Source organism: Zonotrichia albicollis, chromosome 18, assembly GCF_047830755.1.
Source record: "Zonotrichia albicollis isolate bZonAlb1 chromosome 18, bZonAlb1.hap1, whole genome shotgun sequence".
Taxonomy (NCBI): domain Eukaryota; kingdom Metazoa; phylum Chordata; class Aves; order Passeriformes; family Passerellidae; genus Zonotrichia; species Zonotrichia albicollis.
The window spans coordinates 9741427-9762082 of NC_133836.1; the positions used below are offsets into that span (position 1 = coordinate 9741427).

General features: G+C 50.8%; 1 protein-coding gene across 2 annotated transcripts in view; it reads left to right on the forward strand.

Moving 5' to 3' along the window:
- The window catches only part of RBM19 (RNA binding motif protein 19), a 53129-nt gene that overhangs the window by 17619 nt on the left and 14854 nt on the right, over positions 1-20656 (forward strand). For both annotated transcript variants that reach the window (XM_005493702.4, XM_026797248.2), the window contains exon 22: positions 16768-16873. In XM_005493702.4, the coding sequence (XP_005493759.2) occupies positions 16768-16873 (106 nt within the window). The remainder of the gene's footprint in view (positions 1-16767; positions 16874-20656) is intronic.

Below are 20656 nucleotides of genomic sequence, written 5' to 3' on the forward strand. Positions count from 1 at the left end.
GTATTTATTTTATGTACACACACATTATATACATCCACACAGAATCTATGTATCTGTATGCGTTACCCCAGAAAAATACATAGATTATGCCAATATTGTTCAAAAATATTTGTGACACATTATATGTGTGTAGATATATTTATTTTTCACCCCAAAACAAATATTTCCATGTTTTGAGCTTTGTCAAGGTGCTCAGTCCCCCTTCTCAAATGGCCCCACAGGAGGTTTAGGTGGCCCTGGAGCACAAACCAAGGGAGCTGGGTGCTCTGGAGAGTGGATTTTTCAAGCTGCTGTACCTGCCCTGCTGTGGCAGTTCAGGGATCCCTGCCCAGGCTGGTTTTACACTTTTGGATCTTGTTTTTTTATGAATCCGTCACTGAAACGTTCAGCCTTGCCCTGCAGCACTGCCTGTGCTCCTGCAGCAGCCTGGAGGAACTTCTTCACTCTGGAATGTGGGGCCAGCAGGCTTTGTTCCCTGCACTGCAGAAAGGTGCTGCTTCATGAAGGGGTTTGGGGGGAGTCAGGAATGCTCTGATCAGCAGCTCAGATCCTCTGCCTGCAAAATAATCCCATTTTAGCAGTTCCATTAGCAGGCCTCAGGTGCTCCCTGCTCCCAGCCCAGCCCCTGTGGCTTTGCTGGGGGGTGACACTGGTTCAGAGCATGTCCTGCCACGTTCTCCTGGAGGTTCTGCCCTCTCTTGCACCCTCAAGAGATTTATTTATCTTTTTTTTTTTTTTTAAGATAACACCTATCTTCTTCAGAGGGAGAACTGCTGTTCAATTATAGGGGCTGCTTTTGGGCGAGGTGTGAAGATTTAGCTTTTGTGGGTGTGTTTTTTTCACCTATTTTTGTTCTTGATTAGATCCTACTCTTCTCTTTACTACCTGGAAAAATAACAAAAGGTAAATGGTGCTTAGTTCTTAGCAAAGAGCCACAGTTAGGGGAGGAGAGACAAAGGGATTGCTATCCCATGAAGGCTGCTAATTCTAATTTTTCCTACCAAATTGTGGGGCTTTTATGGCAAGACTTGTTTTTTTTTTTCTCAGAAGGAACTCTAGATGTGGCAAGCTGAATTGGAGATCTGTGAAAGGCCACATTTTCACAGATTGGAGCCCTGGCAATTTCTGAAAATTGGGCTCCTCTAAGAATCTATCACATGAGATCCATGCAGCCTTCATTGGGAGTTCCAATTAACTCTTTGTTTCAGAGCATCCCCTTCCACCCTCCTTTCCCAACTCCACGAAGATGGAAAATCAGGCTGTTTGCAAGTGATTTATAATGTTTTGAGGAGATGGGGGTTTCATTTTCCTCAGAAAGGGAATGATAAAATTTAGAAAAACACTTCCTAAAGGATTCCTGCCCAATCCAAGGCAACCTGGGGGATGGAGTCAGTCCAGGGTGTGCTTGGAGTTTGGCAGAGCTGCTACTCATCCCACCAAAGGATGGAGTTTTTGGAGTTATGTGTTTGGGAGATGAAGTTGTTTCTTTTCTTTGCAGGATATATCTGAGAACTTAGAATTTTGGTTTTATCTTTGATTTCTCTGGAATTTGCAGCAATTGTTAGTTCCAGTTAGCTGAGGAGATCAGGACTCAGGTGGTTTATCATCTCTCAGGAACTGCAGTCAGACACGTTGCACAAAGCTGTTAAATCACAAAATTATCATTAGCTTTAGTTTGCCTAAAGAAGCAGTGAGCAGAAGAGCAATTGGAAGGTATTGCAGGGCACAGAACAGGTTATCAGGGGCACTTATCTGCACAGCCTGACTTTCCTGCACAGAAAGTAACACTGCTTCTTGCAGAGACCTTTGGGGTGGGTGTCTCTTTTCATTTTAACTCCTTTGCTGACTGTTTTCTTTGTCTTGACAAAGACATGGCATTTATTGCATCTGGCAAAGCAAATATCTGGGCCTGATGAGGAGGAAAAAGTGAAGTGGGACAAGACTTGGGAGTCAGCCCTTTCTGAGAGAAGAAAAAAATCTCTGCAGGGAGAAAAAAATCTCAGGGAGATGCAGTGGATAAACTGGCAGAGAGATTTTTTTTTTTATTTTTTAAGGCAATCTTTATGAAGTTAATTTTATAAGATGATGCCTTTCACTTCTTCTGACCTATTATAATAAAGTGTAGTTACCAGAATGGGCTTTTCATTTCCCATTATAAAGGACACGGTGGGATAATGAATCCTTCTGCCAGACATGCTTGCTGTTCACACCTTTCTGCCAGTAATGGAGTCTACATGACTGGAGACAATTTCTCCTTCCTCCTGTTGAAGATGTGGAAAATCTGTGCTGGTGAAAGACACAAGAGGAGGGAAAAAAAATTGAGGAGAAACATGTGAGTTTGTTAAGCAAGAGCTGGGCAGAGTTAATTAGAGCATTCCATGCAAACAGAATGCCCAGTGCTGCCAGGATTGCTGGGCTTCACTTTTAAAACCTCAAATGTTGTGTTAGAAATGACTCAAAACTGATTGCTGCTGCTTCTTAACTGCTTGAATCTTGTCTCCAGGCAGTGGCTCAAGGGCTTGGGGACAGCTGCAGAAATACTGGGGGCTGTGAGGGATGCTGGGGTAGCACAGGGGCTGCAGGTGGTTGGTGCTGGCACATCTGGGGCAGGACAGAGCTGCTGATGTGGCAGAAGGAGCAGGCAGAGCAGGGCAATGATTCCCTGAACTCCCCTGCAGTGCTGACACCTCTGCTTGCAAGAAGGGAGTGCCCAAAATTGAGTCTGGGAGAAGCAGAAACCCCTGGGGAAGCAGACCAGGGCCTGGGAAACACCTTGCTGGCCTCCCCTGAGGACTGGAAGGGCTCTGGAATTGCACCTTGCCAGGACACCTGCCACAGACAGCACTTTGGGAGCAGGTGGTGTTTCAGAGGTGTAGTGGCAGCTGGGAGGTGCCTCTGAGTTCGATGTGGTGCTGGGTGGGTCACCACACCATGTTCTGCAGGAAATAGGTGAGGCCATGAGCTCTCCAAAGCCTCCCCAGCCCCTGCTGCCATGCCAGGGGTCTCCACGTGCTGCTTGGCATCCCAGTGTGGCTGTGCTCTGGGGTTTCCAGCACAGGGCTGGGTTCCCAAGCTTTGTTTTGGCCTCTCCTTAGGGATAACTACATTTCAGGGTAGCCCATGCTGGGAGCTCTGGGCCAGGAGCTTCAGGGTACTGGGTCATGGCTGCTCCTGAGGGTGCTGGCACAGGGGATGTGGTGCCTGTACTCACATCCAGCTCCTCACTGCAATGCCAGGGCTGTGCTGGGCTGCTCAGTGGCTGCCTGGTGCCTCTGGGGGTGCAGGATGTTCCTCTGGATTGAGGCTTTTCCTCCTCTGTCCCTGTTCCCCGTTGGCTGTGGGCTCCCACCCACAGCTGTTGAAGGTTCTCACAAAGACTGTACCTCTGGATGTGTTTGAGTTTGGTGTTGGATAAAAGGAAGCTGCCTGGTTGATGGCTCCCTCTGTCCTGGCTGAAGGGCTCAGCCCCAGTGCTGGCTGTCAGTCTGTCTGTGCTGTGCCAGGGGAACACAGCACATGTGGGGCTGTTGGAGAGAGGCCAGAGGAGGCTCCAGAGCTGATGGAGGAGCTGGGAGATGCAGGAGAGAAGGTTCCAGTGACACCTCAGAGCTCAGGGCTGCTCAGTGTCTGCCTGGTGCCTCTGGGGGTGCAGGATCCTCCTCTGGATTGAGGCTTTTCCTCCTCTGTCCCTGTCCCCTGTTGGCTGTGGGGTCCCACCCTTGCTGTTTGGAGGTTCTCACAAGGATTGCACCTTTGGAAGTGTCTGGTTTTGGATGAAAGGAAGCTGCCTGGCTGATGGCTCCCCTCTGTCCCACTGTTGGCTGTCAGTCTGTCTGTGCTGTGCCAGGGGAACACAGCACATGTGGGGCTCTTAGAGAGAGGCCAGAGGAGACCCCAGAGCTGATGGAGGAGCTGGGAGATGCAGGAGAGAAGGTTCCAGTGACACCTCAGAGCCCTTTCCAATGCCTGAAGGGGCTCCAGGAGAGCTGCAGAGGGATTTGGGACAAGGGACAGCACACAGGGAATGGCTCCCAATGCCAGAGGGCAGGGCTGGATGGGATATTGGGAAAGAATTCCCCCATGAGGGTGGGGAACCCCTGGCACAGCTGCCCCTGAGCCACCTCTGCTCTTCCAGCCCTGTGAGTTGTGTGCCCTGGATGTCCTGCACAGGTGCCAGGGGCATCCCTGGATCCTGATGTTCCCATGCCCAAACTGCAGTGTGGCACAGGAAAATACAGAGTGCAGGAGATTTTTGGGAAGCAGCTTGCAGGAATGTGCACCAGGAATGCAGGAATCTGCTGGGCTGCTTTATTTCTCTTTTTCAAACAGCATAAATTAAACTCTTTTTATTTATTTTTTCCCCTCCCTCTTTTTCAAATCTTCTCCTTGTGTGCTGGAAACCCAAACACAGCAGAATTGGGTTGATATTCAGAGGCCAGAAATGGAAGTGGCCACTTTAATTTGGCCACTCTCCAAAGAGAGCCATGGGGTGGGGGAGAGGGAAATGGGTTTGCAGTGCTGTTTTTCAGTCTGAATCATAAAGGTGTTTAACATAGATAAGGAAATGTTTAACTCTGTGTTATCTTAGCAAAGTTGCTTTAAAAGGTGGCTCTTCCCAACAGCAGAAGGAAGATTTTCTTTTTTCAGCACATCCCTTTCCTGGGTTTGAATATTCATTACATATTTGATTTTTGTATTTATTTTTTCCCCCTTTTCTGCTCTCCATGTACTCCAGATCCCTTTTCTGCCCACCCAACACCTGGATTTGTCCTGTGCAAATGAAGGGAATTTCTGGGCTGCTCTCTCCTGACTCCTGCCACCTCTCTCCAGGGCATCCAGCCAAGCTTCCCAAGGGAACTTTAATTAGTTTTCCACACAAATTCCTCAGCTCAGCAGCGTGGAGGGGCTCAGGGAGGTGGAGTGAGCTGGGGAAGGGGCTGCTTTTGGAATGTCTTGTTCAAATGCCACTCTGGGGTTCTGCTTTGGGCTTTTTGCCGTTTTTTCAGTGCAAAAAAATTTCAGATGTGGGCAGGTGGTTCTCCATAGGGAGAAAAGCAAAGCTTGCTTGTGCTGTGTCCTGGAAATCACCCACTCAGGGTTCTTAGTGTTACAAGGTGTCTTTTTGTCTGAATTAAGAGTCTGTGTGTGTCTAAGAAAAGAAAAACATGGATTTCTCTCTTTTTTTGCCTTATACTGTGGCCAGTTCTTGTTCATTCCCAGAGTTGGCCCTTTGGGGGCTGCCAGCTGGGGCACTGCACAATCTATAACATTGAAATTTCACTGGACTAACTTTTGAGCCTGTGTCTCAGCCTTTCATTAAGGTACAGCCAAGATGATTATCTCCTTGCTCTTAAAATTCCTCTGTCTGTTGGATTTGTTAGCTGCAGCTCTTTGCTGGTGATGTGGATCCATCCACCCCCCCTGCCTTTCACTTGTGTGGGTATTTTTCAGTCTCACTTCACGAGAAGGTCCTGAACAAGCCTCTAATGAATCACAGCTTTCTCCTCACGATGACATCGTGTCCTTTATTTGCATCTCTGTTTGCATCATTATTTTTTTAACCTCATGCCTGCTGCAGCCTTTCTCCCTCTCCCAATCTGGGAGATTTTTCAGCCTTGGGATGTGATTGCAATTAAAGCCCTTCCATTCCAGAGTCTCTCACCTCCCCTGAGGCTCTGCCTGTGCCCAAGGCCTTTGAACTGTGCTGGCTTCTGCAGCTGCTGGCACCAGCAGCATTTCTGTCTGCCCCTTGTTTTTCCTGAAGAAATCAAGTTAAGGCAGATCAGGATGACCATCTGTCTTCTCACCTCTCTTTCCTCCTCCCCCAGCAGTATCCTGAGCACTTCCAGGCATCTGGCAGAGGACAGGAGATCTTAAATTTGCTGCAATTAAGTCCAGGGGGAAGCTGCTGAGCCTCATCCTCTGAGGAAGGTGCTGTTGTGGGACTGACCCCTACCAGGCATCCAGGGATTCACATCAGCTGCCTGTGAAGATGGGATGGTTTTTCTGCCCATATTCCCATTTATTAGGTACCAGGGAAGCTGGAAAACCACTTTTTGTTCTGCTGCCCGTCTGTGGTCTGTGCACATCAGGTTATCCCCTCCTGGGTGGGCTCTGGGGTGTTTGGAGGACAGCCTTGGGTCTCCTTCAGCCCCTCATTTTTTTGGGCATCTCTTTGTGAAACCTCACTTGGAAAAGCAGCAATAATGACTTTTCCAAGCCCAAGGGTGCCAGTCTCAGCATCTCAACAGGCTGGGGCTGTTCACAGGCAGCACCACTGAGATTTGTGCCAAAATCCACCCTGCAAATCCCATTTCAGGTGTGCTCCATGGCTCTTCCCTACTTCTCTTTAACCCAGCTCTTGCTCTTCCCACTCTTTGATGCCATGCCAGCAGCTGAAGGGTTAAAAGAGTCTGGGGAGGGCGAGGGGGTGGGGATGAGGTGTTTCAGCTGCTCATTACTCACTGCCAGCTTCCCCCAAAATCATATTAATTTCACGCTGTCACGCAGGACTGCGCTGTCTGTGCCGGCAGCAGCCAGGAGGGTGACAGGGCTGGGGGGAGCGTGGCTGCCCCTCATCCCCACCATGGCAGCCCCTCGTCCTCACCCATGGCTGCCTTTTTGGGAGCTCTCTGGTGCCTCTCTCCTCGCCCAGGTGGGGCTGGGGTTGCTCACCTTGCAGGGGGATGTGGGGAGCGCCGTGCGCTGCCTCCCGATGATCATTTTCCACCCCGCTGCTTGTGCAAAAACCCCATGAAATTGGGTCTGCTGCAGCAGGGAGGTCTGGAGGAGGGAGGGAGGGGAGCTGCCAGCCTGCCCTGCCCTACCTGTGCTCAGCAAGGATGCTGCTTAAAAGTTGTTTTTTAACCACTTGCCTCCCTTTTTTAACACCAGCGAGCACAGCCCAGCTCTGCCTGTGAAGATTGAGCTGCCTTTGCCTCCTGTCTGATTTCTCCCCCTTTTCTGCTGTTGCTCAGTGCATCTGCCAGAGCTGTCACCTCTGCAGGGACTTACTGCCATCAGCTGGGCCTGTGACAGCTCCCACACAGGCTCAGCATTGCTGAGCCCATCCTGGCTGCAGCTCACTCTCCATGGCAGACATTCCGCTCTGTCCCTGCCATTTGGATTGTTCTCACCCCTAGAACTCATCTCACCTTTTTTCCAGGTGTGTGCTTGCATTTTGTTGTTGTTGTGGCTGGAAGGATGATCCCTTCCCTTTTCTCTCATTATGGCCACACTTGGAGCTCTTGGCAGGGTGGCTGGGCTTAGATGATCTCCAACCCAAACCATCCAGGGATCCTGTGGAATCTCTGTCCTCTCATCCTGCACTTTCTGAGACGGGTGGAGAGCAATGAGCTTTCCATGAAATGGAGTGGGAACATCATCACTGAACCCCGTGGTGGCTCAGGCAGTGCTTGCACCAGTCACTCCCTGTCTTTTGGGACTTTTCCAGGTGACCTGTGAAGACAAATCCCACGGTGCAGAGTGGCCTCTGAGCTTTGCTGTGGCCATGGCAGCTTGGCAAGGGGTGACCAAAGTCCTGGGGCTTGAGGAGAGCCACCATTGTAGCTTGGGGCAGCAGCCACACCTCCAGTTTGGGCACAGGATGGGTAAATTGGGCTGTTAGCAGTGAAAAGCCACCTCTGCTCCCAGGGCTTTTCCAGCAGGAGCAGAAGATGGGCTGTTGTGTCTCTGGAGCGTGGTGGCTCCCAGCCTGCCTCACCAAGGAGCTGCTCTGTGCCTGCTTTGAATGCTTGGCCTTGCTCTGAGCCCTGGCAGGTGTCCCATGTGGCCAGCCTGGGCTCTGGGGACAATCCTGAGCTCAGGAGAGCTCACAGCCTGGCTGTGTTTGAGCCTCCAGCTCAGCTCCCGCGTTCCCGCTGCGCTTGCGTGCATTTGATCTCCCCTCTGTGTTTCTCTGTTCCCCTGATGAAAATAATTAATCAGGTTATTTTTCTAAGTCATCCTGCAGCTTTACAGGGACAAGACTTAAATAAGGATTCTCTTTAAAGCAGAGCTGTGTTAAAATAGCTGTGTGCCTATAAATATCTCATTGCTTCTATATTTATTCCCCAGCTCAGTGCAGGAGGTTCTACAGCTGAATATAAGGTATTTCTTTATGTTTTGGATTGTTGATGCAGCTGGTATCTTAACAGCAAGGCTGCCTTCTCCAAAGGATGCCCTGGGTACACTTTTGGGTTTCTTCTGTGTTTCCCAGTTGCTAGCTATACAAATTTCCTCTTGTCTTTGAAAGGAGCTGACTCATAAGAATCCTCCAGGAGCAGAGATTTGCACCAGACCCTCCTGTGAGCACTATTTTTAGCATAACTTATTTTTTTTTTTGACCAGAGCTGCACTCTGATCAGGATTTTCAAAAGAGCCCAGGAGAGATAAATCCCCAAATCTCAGCTCTGTGGGAGCTGCAGGTTCCTTTGAAATGCTGACCCTCTGGTGATTAGGGCAGTGACTTGGTGGCTCCTAAGCCCTGGTCCTGCAAGGTGCTGCGTGCTGGGAGAATTGTGGCTTAGGAGTGTGAGCTCTGAGAAAGGCTTTGCAGGCATTGGGGGCTCTTGTTGGAGGCTGTGCAAGGATTGAGATTCCCTGAGGGTTGGGATAGAGGGGTCTGTAGGTGACTGCTGCATTTGTACACCTCAGCTGCCAGGGCAGCAGGGTTTGGCCCTGCTGTGCTCCAGGGAGGTGCTGTGGGGGAAGATGTCCTGATAGAGCTGCTCCTTTCTCCTCCAGGCTTGAATGTCTTTTGTCTCTCCCTGCAAAAATTTAAAAAAAAAAGGTAATTACTATTAGGAGTAACTAGTATTACTAGTAGGATTAAGAAGGAAGATGCTGGATAGGTGAAATGAGGGGATTTGAGAGTGACAGCAGAGGGGACCAGAGCCCTGCTGTGACCAGAACAAGCTCAGAGCTCTCTAAGATTGCCCAGGAGAAGAAAAGCAACAACAAAACCTAAATAATATTAAAGTGGGATTTTCCACCTCCATCCTGCTTTGGGGTGACCTCTTCCACCACACACCCACCAGTTATCCTTAAATCCTCAAACTCTTTTGGGGTGGCTCTGAACTCCCCAGCTCTTGTCAGTGTTCAAGTTCAGCAGTGCTGCTTGAATCCAGAGCTTCCTAAAGCTTGTGGTGTTCCCTGTACCAGCTCTGCACCTTCCCCTGGCCCTTAGGAACTGGAATTGTGGGCATTGAGGTGTGAAATTTCTGGAGGAAATCTGTTCCTGCTTTCATCAGCCAGTGAATCATCCTTGTCTTTAAAGCACGGAAATAAACGTGGAGAATAGGCAGGTGTCTTCTCCTGGAGGTGTCAGTGAGTCCTGGCTGCTTCTCCTTGATGTCACCAAGTCTAAAATAGATTTATAGCAAGAAGTGGATTTAAAAAATACTTCCCACCCCAGTGGTGCAGGCTCTTCCATCAGCAAGGAGCAGGAAACAAAGCAGGGCATGTGCAATATCCATAGGGAGGCACATTATGGGATCTTGCTTTGCAGTCAGACCAGAAAAAAAGATGGGAACAAATCAAGAGATGCCCATCTCTCCATCCTAAAGGTGTGTGAGGCTGCTGGGTGGGGCTCTGCACATCCCAGCTCCTGCTGCAGGGGCTCCAGGGCTCTCATTCCTTTTTTCCACACTACAATTCCAGCGTGGGAGCCGGCTCTGGAGGGCAGAGCGACTGTGACAGTCACACAGAGCAGCTGGAGCTGGAAAATCAGCCTGGATTGGGAGGAGCAGGGGGCTGAGGAGCTGCAAAGGGAGGTGCAGGGACATGATGCTGCTGCCACCAGCACAGCAAATCCAGCAAGGGAAAGGCTCCTTTTCCCACCAGCCTTTAAAGCTGATCTCTCCCCGTGTTAAAACCTCCCAAAGTCGGATTAAACACAGCAAAATTAAGAAACCAAACCTGGTTGCAGCACCTGCTTAGAAATTACTTAAGTGGTGGGATATTAAAATTTTAAGACTTGCTGCTGTGCTGCTGATGGAGGATTTAAAAAAATAATAATTACTGTTGGGTGGTTGTTTTTTTTTTTTCTTTCTGCTTGGTTTTCAGGATTGGTTTCTGTTTAGCGTGCGGCCTAATTGCGTAATTACACGATAGACTGGAGTAGAATTTAGTGTGTGTAATACCAGTTATAAAGAAGAGCCCTAATTATGTAGATCTTCTCAGGTAAATAATACATCAGGGGCATGGAGTGGCCTAATTACTGTTCTGAAAACCTGCCTAATGACTAATTTGCTTGGAATTTCAGAACGCTTTTGATAAGGTCCCTCATAAGCAACTGTTAAGGAAAATAAATCGAGAAGGGATAAAATGTTTTGCTGTGTTTTTAAACAAGCCAGTTAAGCCACAGGAAGCAGCCACTGCCTCTTGATCCAGCATCTTGAGGAGAGGGAAGATCCATCCCCTGGCTGCCTCCTGCTCTGGGGCCAAAGCTGTTGTGTTCCTGATCCTGCTTTGCCACGAGCTCCAAGGGAGGCTGCTGCCATTTTCCACTAAAAATGGGATTTGTGGGTCAATTCCCAGCTCCTTGGAAGAAACACATCCATGTCCACATAGTCCCTGGCACTTGGAGTAGTTGTGGTGTTTGGCTTCTAAATAATTCTTGGAGATCTGTGCCAAAATTAGATAAATCCAGGAAGAACTAAACTTGGAGCTTTTCACCAAGGGAGTGAGGGCAATCCAAAGGCTGGAGTTGTTTTCTAGTGGATCTCATGGACTTCCTCCATGAGGAGGGAAGTCCAGAGCTGGGACCAGCAGCAATGTTATTCCAGGGAGTGTGTGAGATGCTGCAGTGATGGGAGCCTGGCTTTGGCCCTGCCCCAGGAGCCTCAAGGACAGAAAACCGGGCTCAGGAAAGGATCCACAGAGCAGCTGAGCCTGGACAGGCAGCAGCACAAGGAAAAAGAGGAATCACACAAAGCAAAACCCAGTTGTGCTGCAGCAGCAGATCAGGGGCCTCCAAACAAAGATGATGCTCCTGGGCAAAGAGGAAACTGGAAAAACTGATGATCCATGGTAAAGAGCAAGGTGCAGACGTGGCTGTCCCGTGTCCCCCTGGCTTTTCACACAGATTTTGCTGGAGCTTTGATTATCCAGCAGGACATGAATGAAGGATCAGCTTTGCTTCCTGATGTGGGCCAGGGGCATGCTGCTCCCCTGCTCTGCTCCAAACCCCTCCACCAGAGCTGGAGGGAGCCACAGTCTGAGCTCCAGGATCCAGAGGTTCCCTCCCACCTTGTGCCTTCATTTGCTGATTTCCAGAGGTGAAGGAGACATTATTGATGCTGCTGCTGATAATGGTAATAGGGGAGATGGGTGCCAGATAATTCCTGAACTCTCTAACAGGATTTAAGCTAACAAGAGAGGAAGGCTTTTTTCTTCCCTCCTTCCCTTTCCTTTCCTCCTTTTCAGCTATTTCCTGTGCTGGGGATAACAACACCAAGGAGTGTTAAATTGGCTCTGAATGTCCACCCCTGGCTGTCCACATTCTTGTAACGATTTCATTAGCTTGAATTATCCACGTTATTTTCTTGTAATGGGATTAGCCATCCCGGAGTCAGCTGAAGTCCTGGAGCGGGAGGCGGGAGGGCCCTTCTGCTGCGGATTCCATTAACTCCCTCATGCAGGGGGTGCAACTGGCCATGGCTCAGCCCAGGGGCAAAACCATTTGCCAGGGTCCTGCCTTCCTCCAGGAGGAAGAAAGAAAAAAAGGACCATTACTGTATTTTATTTCCTTCCCCCTTTTAATCAGCAAATTCAGAGGCAGAGTGTGGCGGGGCCTTCTGGAGGGGGAAGGTCCTGTTTGGGGGAAAAAGAATAAGGGATTGAGTGAATTCCATGTGGCTGCAGCCTGCTCCTGGGGCTGAGGCTGTGCAGGGAGGGGAGGGAAGGATTTGTGGCTCTTTTGGACTCCTCATCCCTGCCCAGAGGCGTTTGGGATGAGCGGTCACGCTGCTGCCTCATCTGCCTGAGCTCCGGCCTGGGGCTGCCGGGGGGGAGCTGGGCAGGGCTGGAGAGAGCAAGGCAGCAAGAGGAGAGCAGGAGGAGGAGATGGTGGCAACCCAGGAGAGGGTTGGCAGCCTTCAGAAAGGTTTTCATCGTCAGTTTTTTCAGCGTGGTTTTGCTGTTTTGTTTTTCTTGAAGGAATATAAACCAAAGAGGGGGATTTAGGACTGCTCTGTGCAGTGGGACCTCTGTACACATCTGCAGAACACTCAGGGTGATTTTTGTGGTTGTTTTCCGAGATGTTCTGTGGTTTTGGCAGTGGACAGATTCATGGTGTTTGTTGTGCTTTCCTCCTATTGTGCTTTCCCCCTCAGAACATGGCAACCCAAGAGTCCTTGACCAGCTCGTGGATTGGGGTGCATCAAGATCAAGTCAGATGAACACATCTCTGTGTTTGGGACTTGAAAATGCCCATCAGGGATGGACAGGTCTGGCCTGTCCCAAGGATTTTGCAGTTTAAATACTGCTCTTTGAGACAGGGGAGGGGCTGAAATGGAGGGAAAACTTCTCAGCTGGAGAGATGTTTATAATTTCTTTGGAAGGAATTGTTCCCTGTGAGGGGGGACAGGCCCTGGCCCAGGGTGCCCAGAGAAGCTGTGGCTGCCCCATCCCTGGCAGTGCCCAAGGCCAGGCTGGACAGGGCTTGGAGCCCCCTGGGATGGTGGAAGGTGTCCCTGCCATTGCAGGAGGTGGAACAGGATGAACTTTAAGGTTTCTTCCAAGTAAACCACTCTGATTCCAGTTTCACCTTGATCTGTCCCATGAACGAGCATCCTTCACTGCTGCCTGGAGCTGTGGGGTTTTCTGGGGAGCAGGGAGGAAGGAAGGGAAGGGAAGAGGTTTTCTGGAGCCCACTTGCCCATTCTCCTCTGTCCCATGGCCTCTGGGCTATGTTGGAAGGATGTGCAGGCTCCTTCTGGTGACCAGGCAAAGCCAGGTGAGCCATGGGTTGTGTCCTGAGCTGGAATGTGCTCCTTAATAGCAATATAATGTCCTGTAATTAGCAGGCAAAGGACTTGCCTCCCAGCTGGCCTGTGCCAGAAGGATATAATTACAATCCCAAGGAGTGATGTTCCTCTGACCTGCAGCCAGCTTGCGGTGAGGAGGAGAAATCTCCTTTTCCTGCCTGTGTTCAGCCAGGGAAGCAGGATGGCAGCTGGAAGAGCTGCCAAAGCAGCAGGAGAGCAGCTGACAGCCAGCAGTGCCATGGAGAAATGCTGCACCTCTTGTGGATGGGAGGGAGGGGATGTCCCTGCTGGCATCTCTGGGATGCACCCTGAGCTTGGAAGGGGTGACGGGTCAAAGGAGAGCTCGTGGCTGTCTCTGTTCTGCAGCCCTGTGCATTGTGGCTCAGCCAGGGCCAGCACAGGCTTTTTCTGGTTTCCCAGCAAATCTGGATGGGCACAAAACAAAGGTTCTCATTTAGGAAATAGGAGTTGCAGTGTTTGTGGAGGCTGTCATCTCTCCCAGCCAACAGCAGGAGAATGTGCCAAGCCTGGGAGAGCAAGGTGTGAGGTTGGATCTGCCAGCCTGGCTGGCAGGGCCTGCAGGGACAGGGGAGCCCAGGCAGAGCCACATCCTGCACACCTCTGCCCTCCCCTCCTGGTCCTGATTCCTCCTGGGATTTCAGAGAGTAGCTGTGGGACACCATTTTTCATGGACCTGTGGGAAGCAAGCCAGGAACAGCTGTGTGCATGACTGGTCACCAGGGGCTCTGCCATCCTGCTGCCTCTGCAGCAAAACTCTTTGCTTTTGGCCCCCAAACCTCTCTGTGTTAATTGTGAGCAGCTCCATGGGGGTTTCACCAGACATTTGGGGTTGCTGCACAGCTTGGCCACACTGAAATCCCATCCCAGTGTCCTGTCAGAAATCCAGCTCCAGGCCAGGCTCAGGGGGCTGCTGCGCTCTTCAGGACTGAGGATCAAGTCTTGTGCCGAGTTAAGCCAGGCTGACTGCAAATGTCTCAAGCCTGAAAGGGCTTTGCTCCCACAACCCCCAGCCCTAGTGCAGGGGATCAGGAGCACTTGGAGAAGGCATTGATGGGTGAGTGAGGATAAATCCAGAAACTGTTCTGGTTTCACACTCACTGGTGCTGGAATCCTCCCTGCAAACCTTGCTGCTGGAGGGAAGGAGCCTGGCCTGGTGCTGTGCGCCATGCTGGCAGCAGGATTGCTGATCTCTGCCCACTTGGAGAGGAGAGAGGCACCAGCACCCAGAGGAACCCCAGCCTGGGCTGCTGTGGGTTTTTTCACTCCATCTGTGCTGCAAAGGGAAGGAGCTGGCAGTGCCACCACGTCCAACTTGCTGTGACTCCACAGCCATCCCAGCCCCTGGCAGCACATTTTCAAACAGCTCCACGACATCTAATGGAAAAGCTTTCTTCCCTCCCTTGCCATTATGCTCTGGTGTCACCTGGGTGATGTGCTCCATGCTTTTCCTCCTCCCATCCCCATCCCCATGCCTTTGCCATGCACAATCCCTGCCTGGCCATGCTGGATGAGCTGCAGTGGGAGCAAAGCCATCAGCACCTGGCTTCCCTCTGGCTTCCCTGGGCAGGGAGCCTGCCACTGCAGGGGGTAATTGGGTTTCCTTCTGCCTCTGCCTCTCTCTCCCCCCAAATCCAGCAGAAATAATTGGAAAGGAGAGGTGTGAGTCTGTGCCTGGCACCAGAGAGGAGAACATTAAAGGCCGGAGCTGTGCCTCATTCGCAGCTCCCGCCGGTAATTGCTGTGTTGTGTTTTCTAATTAGCGCCGCAGTGGGGGGGATGCTGCTCCCCTGCACGGCCCCTCTGGGGTCAGCCCTGTCCCCTCGGCTTCCCTCACCCCTCCACCTCGCCTATTCCCTGCATCCATCCCTCTGGAAGCCCAGGGAAAGCTCCTGGCCAGCCCTGCTGTGCATCTGGAGCAGTGTCCCCTCCCTTCCCTCCTCTCCTCTCCACGTGTGGGTGGCTTGGAGTGCTCTGAGCTGATGAGGAAGGAATTGCCAGTTTCTCCCAGCTCTGCCCAGGCTGATGTGTGCCAGCACAGCTTCCCTGGCACTCTAAATCCAGAGCCATCCTGCTCCTCTGGGTACCCCTGGCCACCCTGGGTGCTGGGATTTGGTGGCAAAAGGACACGTTGGTGTTTCAGTGCACAGACTGAGCGTTGTCTGAGACCTCCCTTTGAGCAATACTCTGCTCCTGTTCCTTCAGCAAATATTCTGCTGCCCCCAGGCAATGTCCTTGATATTTTTCATGGAGAGAGAGACACTAGAGCGTGCCCATGGCCCTTACCTCCCATTTTTCCTAGCTAGGTGGGCGTCCCCATGGCTCAGGAGCTGTCCCCTTGCCTCTCCCTTCACCCAGCTGCAGCATTCGAGGTGCTCCAGGGATCCTGGGAGTCCCTGTCACCCCTACCCCAGGGAAAAACCCCGGGATCCGAGCTCTCCAGCAGCTGAGGCTGCTCCCTGTGCTGTGCTGGGGTTTGTTTGTTTGTTTGCGTGGCTCCAGCTCGGAGGGGGCAGCAGGGAGAGGGAGGGAAAGCACCGAGCGCGAGACGTGCGGATTCATTTTGAAGCTTCATAATGGTGCATTTACACACCACGTTGCCTAAGGAAATTGGGTGGATGAATGCCTGGTCATGCTGCCAGTGCAGCAGGTTAACTCCCAGGATTTAGCTTATATCATTTCACGAGAGCGTTTATGGCCTTTACTGTGTTTATTCCCAGGTGCTCTTTGGCACTGCTGTATCCCAGGCTCCTTTTGTGTATGCACGCCTGTGTGGAGATTTTCAAATAAAATAACACATCTCTTCAGACCTGGGCCACATTAAATATTTATTGCCTGCAGTTTGTGCATATGTGTTTGATAAATGGGTGTGAGGGGAGGGGAGGAGAAGAGGGAGCTTGGCAGCAGGGAAAGCGTTGGCTTTGTCCTGGAATTTCTCCAGGGGATGGCACTGGAGAGGGGTGTCCAGCACGTGCTGCCTTTGGGGCTAAAAAACCTTTGTAGGGTTTTGGACAAAGTGGGATGGCTGCCATGCCTTGCTGCTCAAGCCACACATTCCTTCTGGGGGACAGGAACCCCCTTATCTCCCCATTCCTGGCTTTCCATTGACACTGCAAAACTTGTCTGAAATGCTGTTGGATATGGAGGTTGTTGTGGTCTCCTGGATTCGCCTGTTTCCCTTCCTACATCCAGAAAGCTTAGATAAAACCAGTTTATTCCAGCACAGAAGCTGCAGGATGGCAGAGGCTGAAGGGTTAGAGTGAGGAAATCCAATCATAAAAAATGCCCAGGATCCCCTGGAGTTGGAGGGATGACACCTCTGGGGATGGAGGAGCTGTTCTGGAAAAAGAATAATTCCCTGTGGGGCCATGCTCTGTGTCCTGCCTGTATCCTGTGCACTCCAGCCCCTCTTTAAAGGTGCAAATAAATCTGTTTTGGTGGGGTCTGGAGCAGCCCTGCTAACCTGGAGATGCTTTGCTCACCCTGAGCAAGGCATGGCATTCTGGCTGGATCTCCTGAGGGAAGGAGAAGCAAAGCAGTTATATTAGAGAAGTTTTTTTGTATTGTTAAGTTTTATATCCAGAATGATCATTAAAATCCAAGCTGAGTTTTTCAACTGCTATTTGCTTTGGAAATGGGGCTTGCAGGGCTGCAGGACACCACTCAGAGTGGGTGTGCAGCTGGCACTGCCAGGGGTTGTGGGGAAGGGGTGACTCCTGCCTCCATCTCATGCTGTCCCTGCTCTTCCTTGCATCCCCAGCACCTTTGGAGAGCTCAAGACCGTCCGGCTGCCCAAGAAAATGGCAGGAACAGGATCCCACCGGGGCTTTGGCTTCGTGGATTTCGTCACCAAGCAGGATGCCAAGGTGAGCTGTGCCCTTCTGGCACTGCCCCAGGTGGGGAGGGCAGCCTGGAGGCTCTGTCCCACTGAGGTTTAACCCAGGTTTGGGCTGGTAGCATTTTCCAGGAAAGCTGCACTAGGCTGAAACCCCCATGTGGGCAGCAACAAAACCTACAAGCCAAACCCTAAAGGGAAAATAGTTTTGTTGCAACTGATAAAATAACTCAAAATTCTTGTAATACAGAAGGACAGGAGCTTACTTTTCAGGTTTGCCAGCAGCAAGGTGAGACAGGGTGGTTTTGACCCAACATTAACACATCAGGAAAGCTCTGCACATGTCCCACCTCCAGCATCACCTTGATTTTAGGGGAGTTTTGCATATTGTGGCTGTTCCCTAATTTGTAACCCATGCAAGGCTTGTGTTCACCAGTTCTTCTGTGTGTTTTGAGAGCCCCCTGTGAGCAGCCTTACCCTGCTGACTGTGCCAGAGGATCAGTAGTAGTATGAATTTGCCTCGTTCATTTATTTTTTGAAAGCTTTCCTATATCTTTAAGTTCCATGCTTTTAGCAGAAACAAGGGGACTGCAGCCTGTCTGGTGAGGGTATCCTGCTCTCATCCTTTGCCAGAGGTTCTGGAGCAGGGTGAGTTTCATCCTGCTGCTGATTCCTGGTGGTTTGGGCAGGGTCTGGAAGGGAGTGGCTGTAAGCACAACCCACAGGATGTTATTGCTGGAGGGAAGGGACCACATGAGCCCCCAAAACTCCAGATTTTCCAGACTGTGAGTGCAGATGAAGGAGAGAGGAGGGGGGAGCCAGCCAGAGCCTGTGTTTATGTTTTTAGACAGCATTCATTGATCCAGGATCACAAGGGACTATTAGATCATCCCTTCCAGCCTGACCTCCTGTATAACACAGTACATGGAGTTTCTTTGTTAGTCCTGTATTGATCCTAACTCAAACTTCCCTCTGCTCAGCTTCCCTCCTCCCCTTGGGGGTCAGCTGGGGGTGCAGGGATCCCCCCAGGAGCCTGGTTCTTCTCCCTGCACCTCGAGCTGTGCCTGTGGCTCTGCTCAAAGCAGCTTTGCCTTCACCTCTGCTTCACTGCACAGTCACTCAGGCTTTGTTCCTGGGGTTTGAATTATTCTTTTTCCCAAGGAAACTTTGGGCTTTGGATGGAAAGGTACATAGAGGGGCCTGACTGGTTCTTTACTGCTGCTCTCTGGGGGAAACTGGCACAGCTCAGTGTTTGCTTCCCATCCCTTTTCATCCCCTCAGGGGCTGATTCCAGCTGCACTGGACAAATGGGAATCTCTGTGATGGGCAGCCCATCTATGGTGAGGGGAGAGAGCCAGCCCAGGGCACAGCTCCCAAAGCTCATGGAGGGGAGCATGCAGGGAGAGAGCTGCCCTGTGGAACAGCTCTCAGCAGGGTTTTCTTCTTTCCCAGCAAAGCAGCTCTTCTTCCTTCTTCATATTTTTTTTCCACCCTCATCTCTTTGAGGGATTTAATTGTCTCACAAGTGGCACATCAAGTACACTCCATTGGCCGTCTGGAAGAGGATGCACGGTGTATTGATGAATAGGATCCTGAATATTGTAAACACGCTCATAATTGGCTTAGAGTTTATTGCTGAGTGAAATGAGAGAGGAGGGGAGTGGGCCTGGAGACCTCTGAGCTGAATAGCTCTGACTGTCAGTGACGCTTTTGCTCAGAGTGGTAATCTGGAAATTGCTTATAAGCATCTTATAAAACATGATGGGTTTGTAATAGAATAGTTAGGCTGCCTTTGTTGGGCATTTAAAGCCTGTGACCTCCCGTGTTTGTCTTTTTCTCTGAACGAGCACGGCTGCTGTGGGAGCGCACATGGAGATTTTCCACAGCCAGCACAGACACGGGGGCTCCTCCTCCCAGCTCCCCGATGCTGTGCCTGCAGATCTGCCCCATCAGGCTTGGCTTGATCTCCTCAGCCTCCCCTGCAACTCTGATGCACTGGCAATACCAAATTAACTCCAGTTAAGGAAGCACTAAACATTTCCTGACGTTCCCTGTGCAGAATCGTTGTGGAATTGTTTTTATTTTTGAACTATTAACTGGGAAGCTGAGTTCCCACTTTTCTCCCCTGTTGATATAAAAATACATCTGGTCTCCAAATAGAAATTGCCCATTTGGGAGAGACAGCCAATGCTTTCAAAATGCACACACACGGAAGGAAAAATCCTTGTGTGCAGCTGGCATCGCGGAGAGCATCCTCAGTTGGGACCGGCTCTTGCAAGGGAGGGATATTTATCAATCTCCTAATGTTGTTGACCCTTTGTCCCTCTAATGATTCCAGCCTGGAGGCTCTTTGGCTTGAGTATTTAATAGGGCAAGGGGGAATGTGGAGGCAGAGCAGCACTGTCCTCCAAATGAGTGCAGCAGGCAGGGCTGGCGCTGTCACACCCGCGGGTGACAGACGCTGCGCTCCTGTCCCTGCTCCCGGCCCTCCCAGCACAGCAGGCTCTGCTCCACAGCTCTGCCTGCCTCCTCCCAGCAGCCTGCCCTTCCTGGGGGGTTATCAGCCACCTCTTCACTTGGAAATTCACTTTCTGAATCCCACAGACGTTTCTAAGCTGCTGTTCCAGCCTCTCCCTTTCCTGTCCCCGCTTTTTCCTGCCATGCTGAGCCGTAATGTTAAGCTTGAACCAAACTTTGCAAAAAATGCTCAGAAATGGCATTTTAAATCATGCTCACATCCTGTTCTCAAGAAGGAGAAGCCCATGGTGTTTTCATGCAACCCCTAAAGCATCTGGAAAGCAAATGAGGCCCAGGAGAAGGTTTGCCAGGGATCTGCAGGCTTTGGGGTGGCCTGGCAGAGGGTGTGTTACCAAATGCAGCAGAATCAGGTTTGGACATTTCCAAAGGAGCTTTTTGTGACAAAGGCTCCCCTTAAAGGTGTATGAAGATATGGAGCATGGGAATTAGAGGGCTTTTGTGGTGAGTCTCCCTCTTGGATGAGCAGACACCACACCTGCCTTTATCCCTCATTTGGATACAACTCCATAAACCTGTGGCCCTTCTTTGTTCTCCAGAGAGCTGTCCTGGGGAGGCAGATGCTCACACAGAGGAGCTGCACCCCAAAAATAGCTCCTGCTTTCTGTGAAAGCCAGCCTGCTTCTCCTCATTTCATACTTGTCACCTAATTAAAATATATTTTCCCCCTACCTATCTCTTCATTTGGAATAGCAGCAGTGGCAGATTTCCTCCTGTCCCTGGAAGATTTCCAGCAGTGTGGATGTATGGGGATGGCATTTCTCCCCTTCATCCCTTTGTCTTTTAAATCATCAGTGCTTTCTCTTTTTTTTTTCCCTGAAAAAGTCTTAATTCTTCTCAGAGCAATGACCAGCTAGTTTTGTCTTTTAGCTCATTTCCAAAGAAGTGACATCCGTGTGTTTGTCACCTGAAATGTGCAGCTGCCCTTCTGCATTCCCAGCTCCTGGAGCCCATCTGGAAGACAGGGAGCAGAGATCCCAGTACAGGCTGGAGCTTTCCTTCATCATGGGTGCAAACCAACTCATTTTGGGGATGTGTTTGCCCACGAAGGGCCAATGTCACCAGGCTGGTGTGTCTCACCCAGCAGGTTTCCTGCGCATAACACAATTTGATGGCAGCATCTGCCTTCTCTGTTGCTCCATGACCTTTCCCAGGGCTGCCAGCAAAACCAGAGGATGGCAATTCCATGAGGAGGAGGAGGAGGAGGTGGGGGCAGAGAAGTGGCTGAGTGGAGCAGAGCCCACCAAGTGCCACTTGCACCATGGTCTGCCCTCCTCCA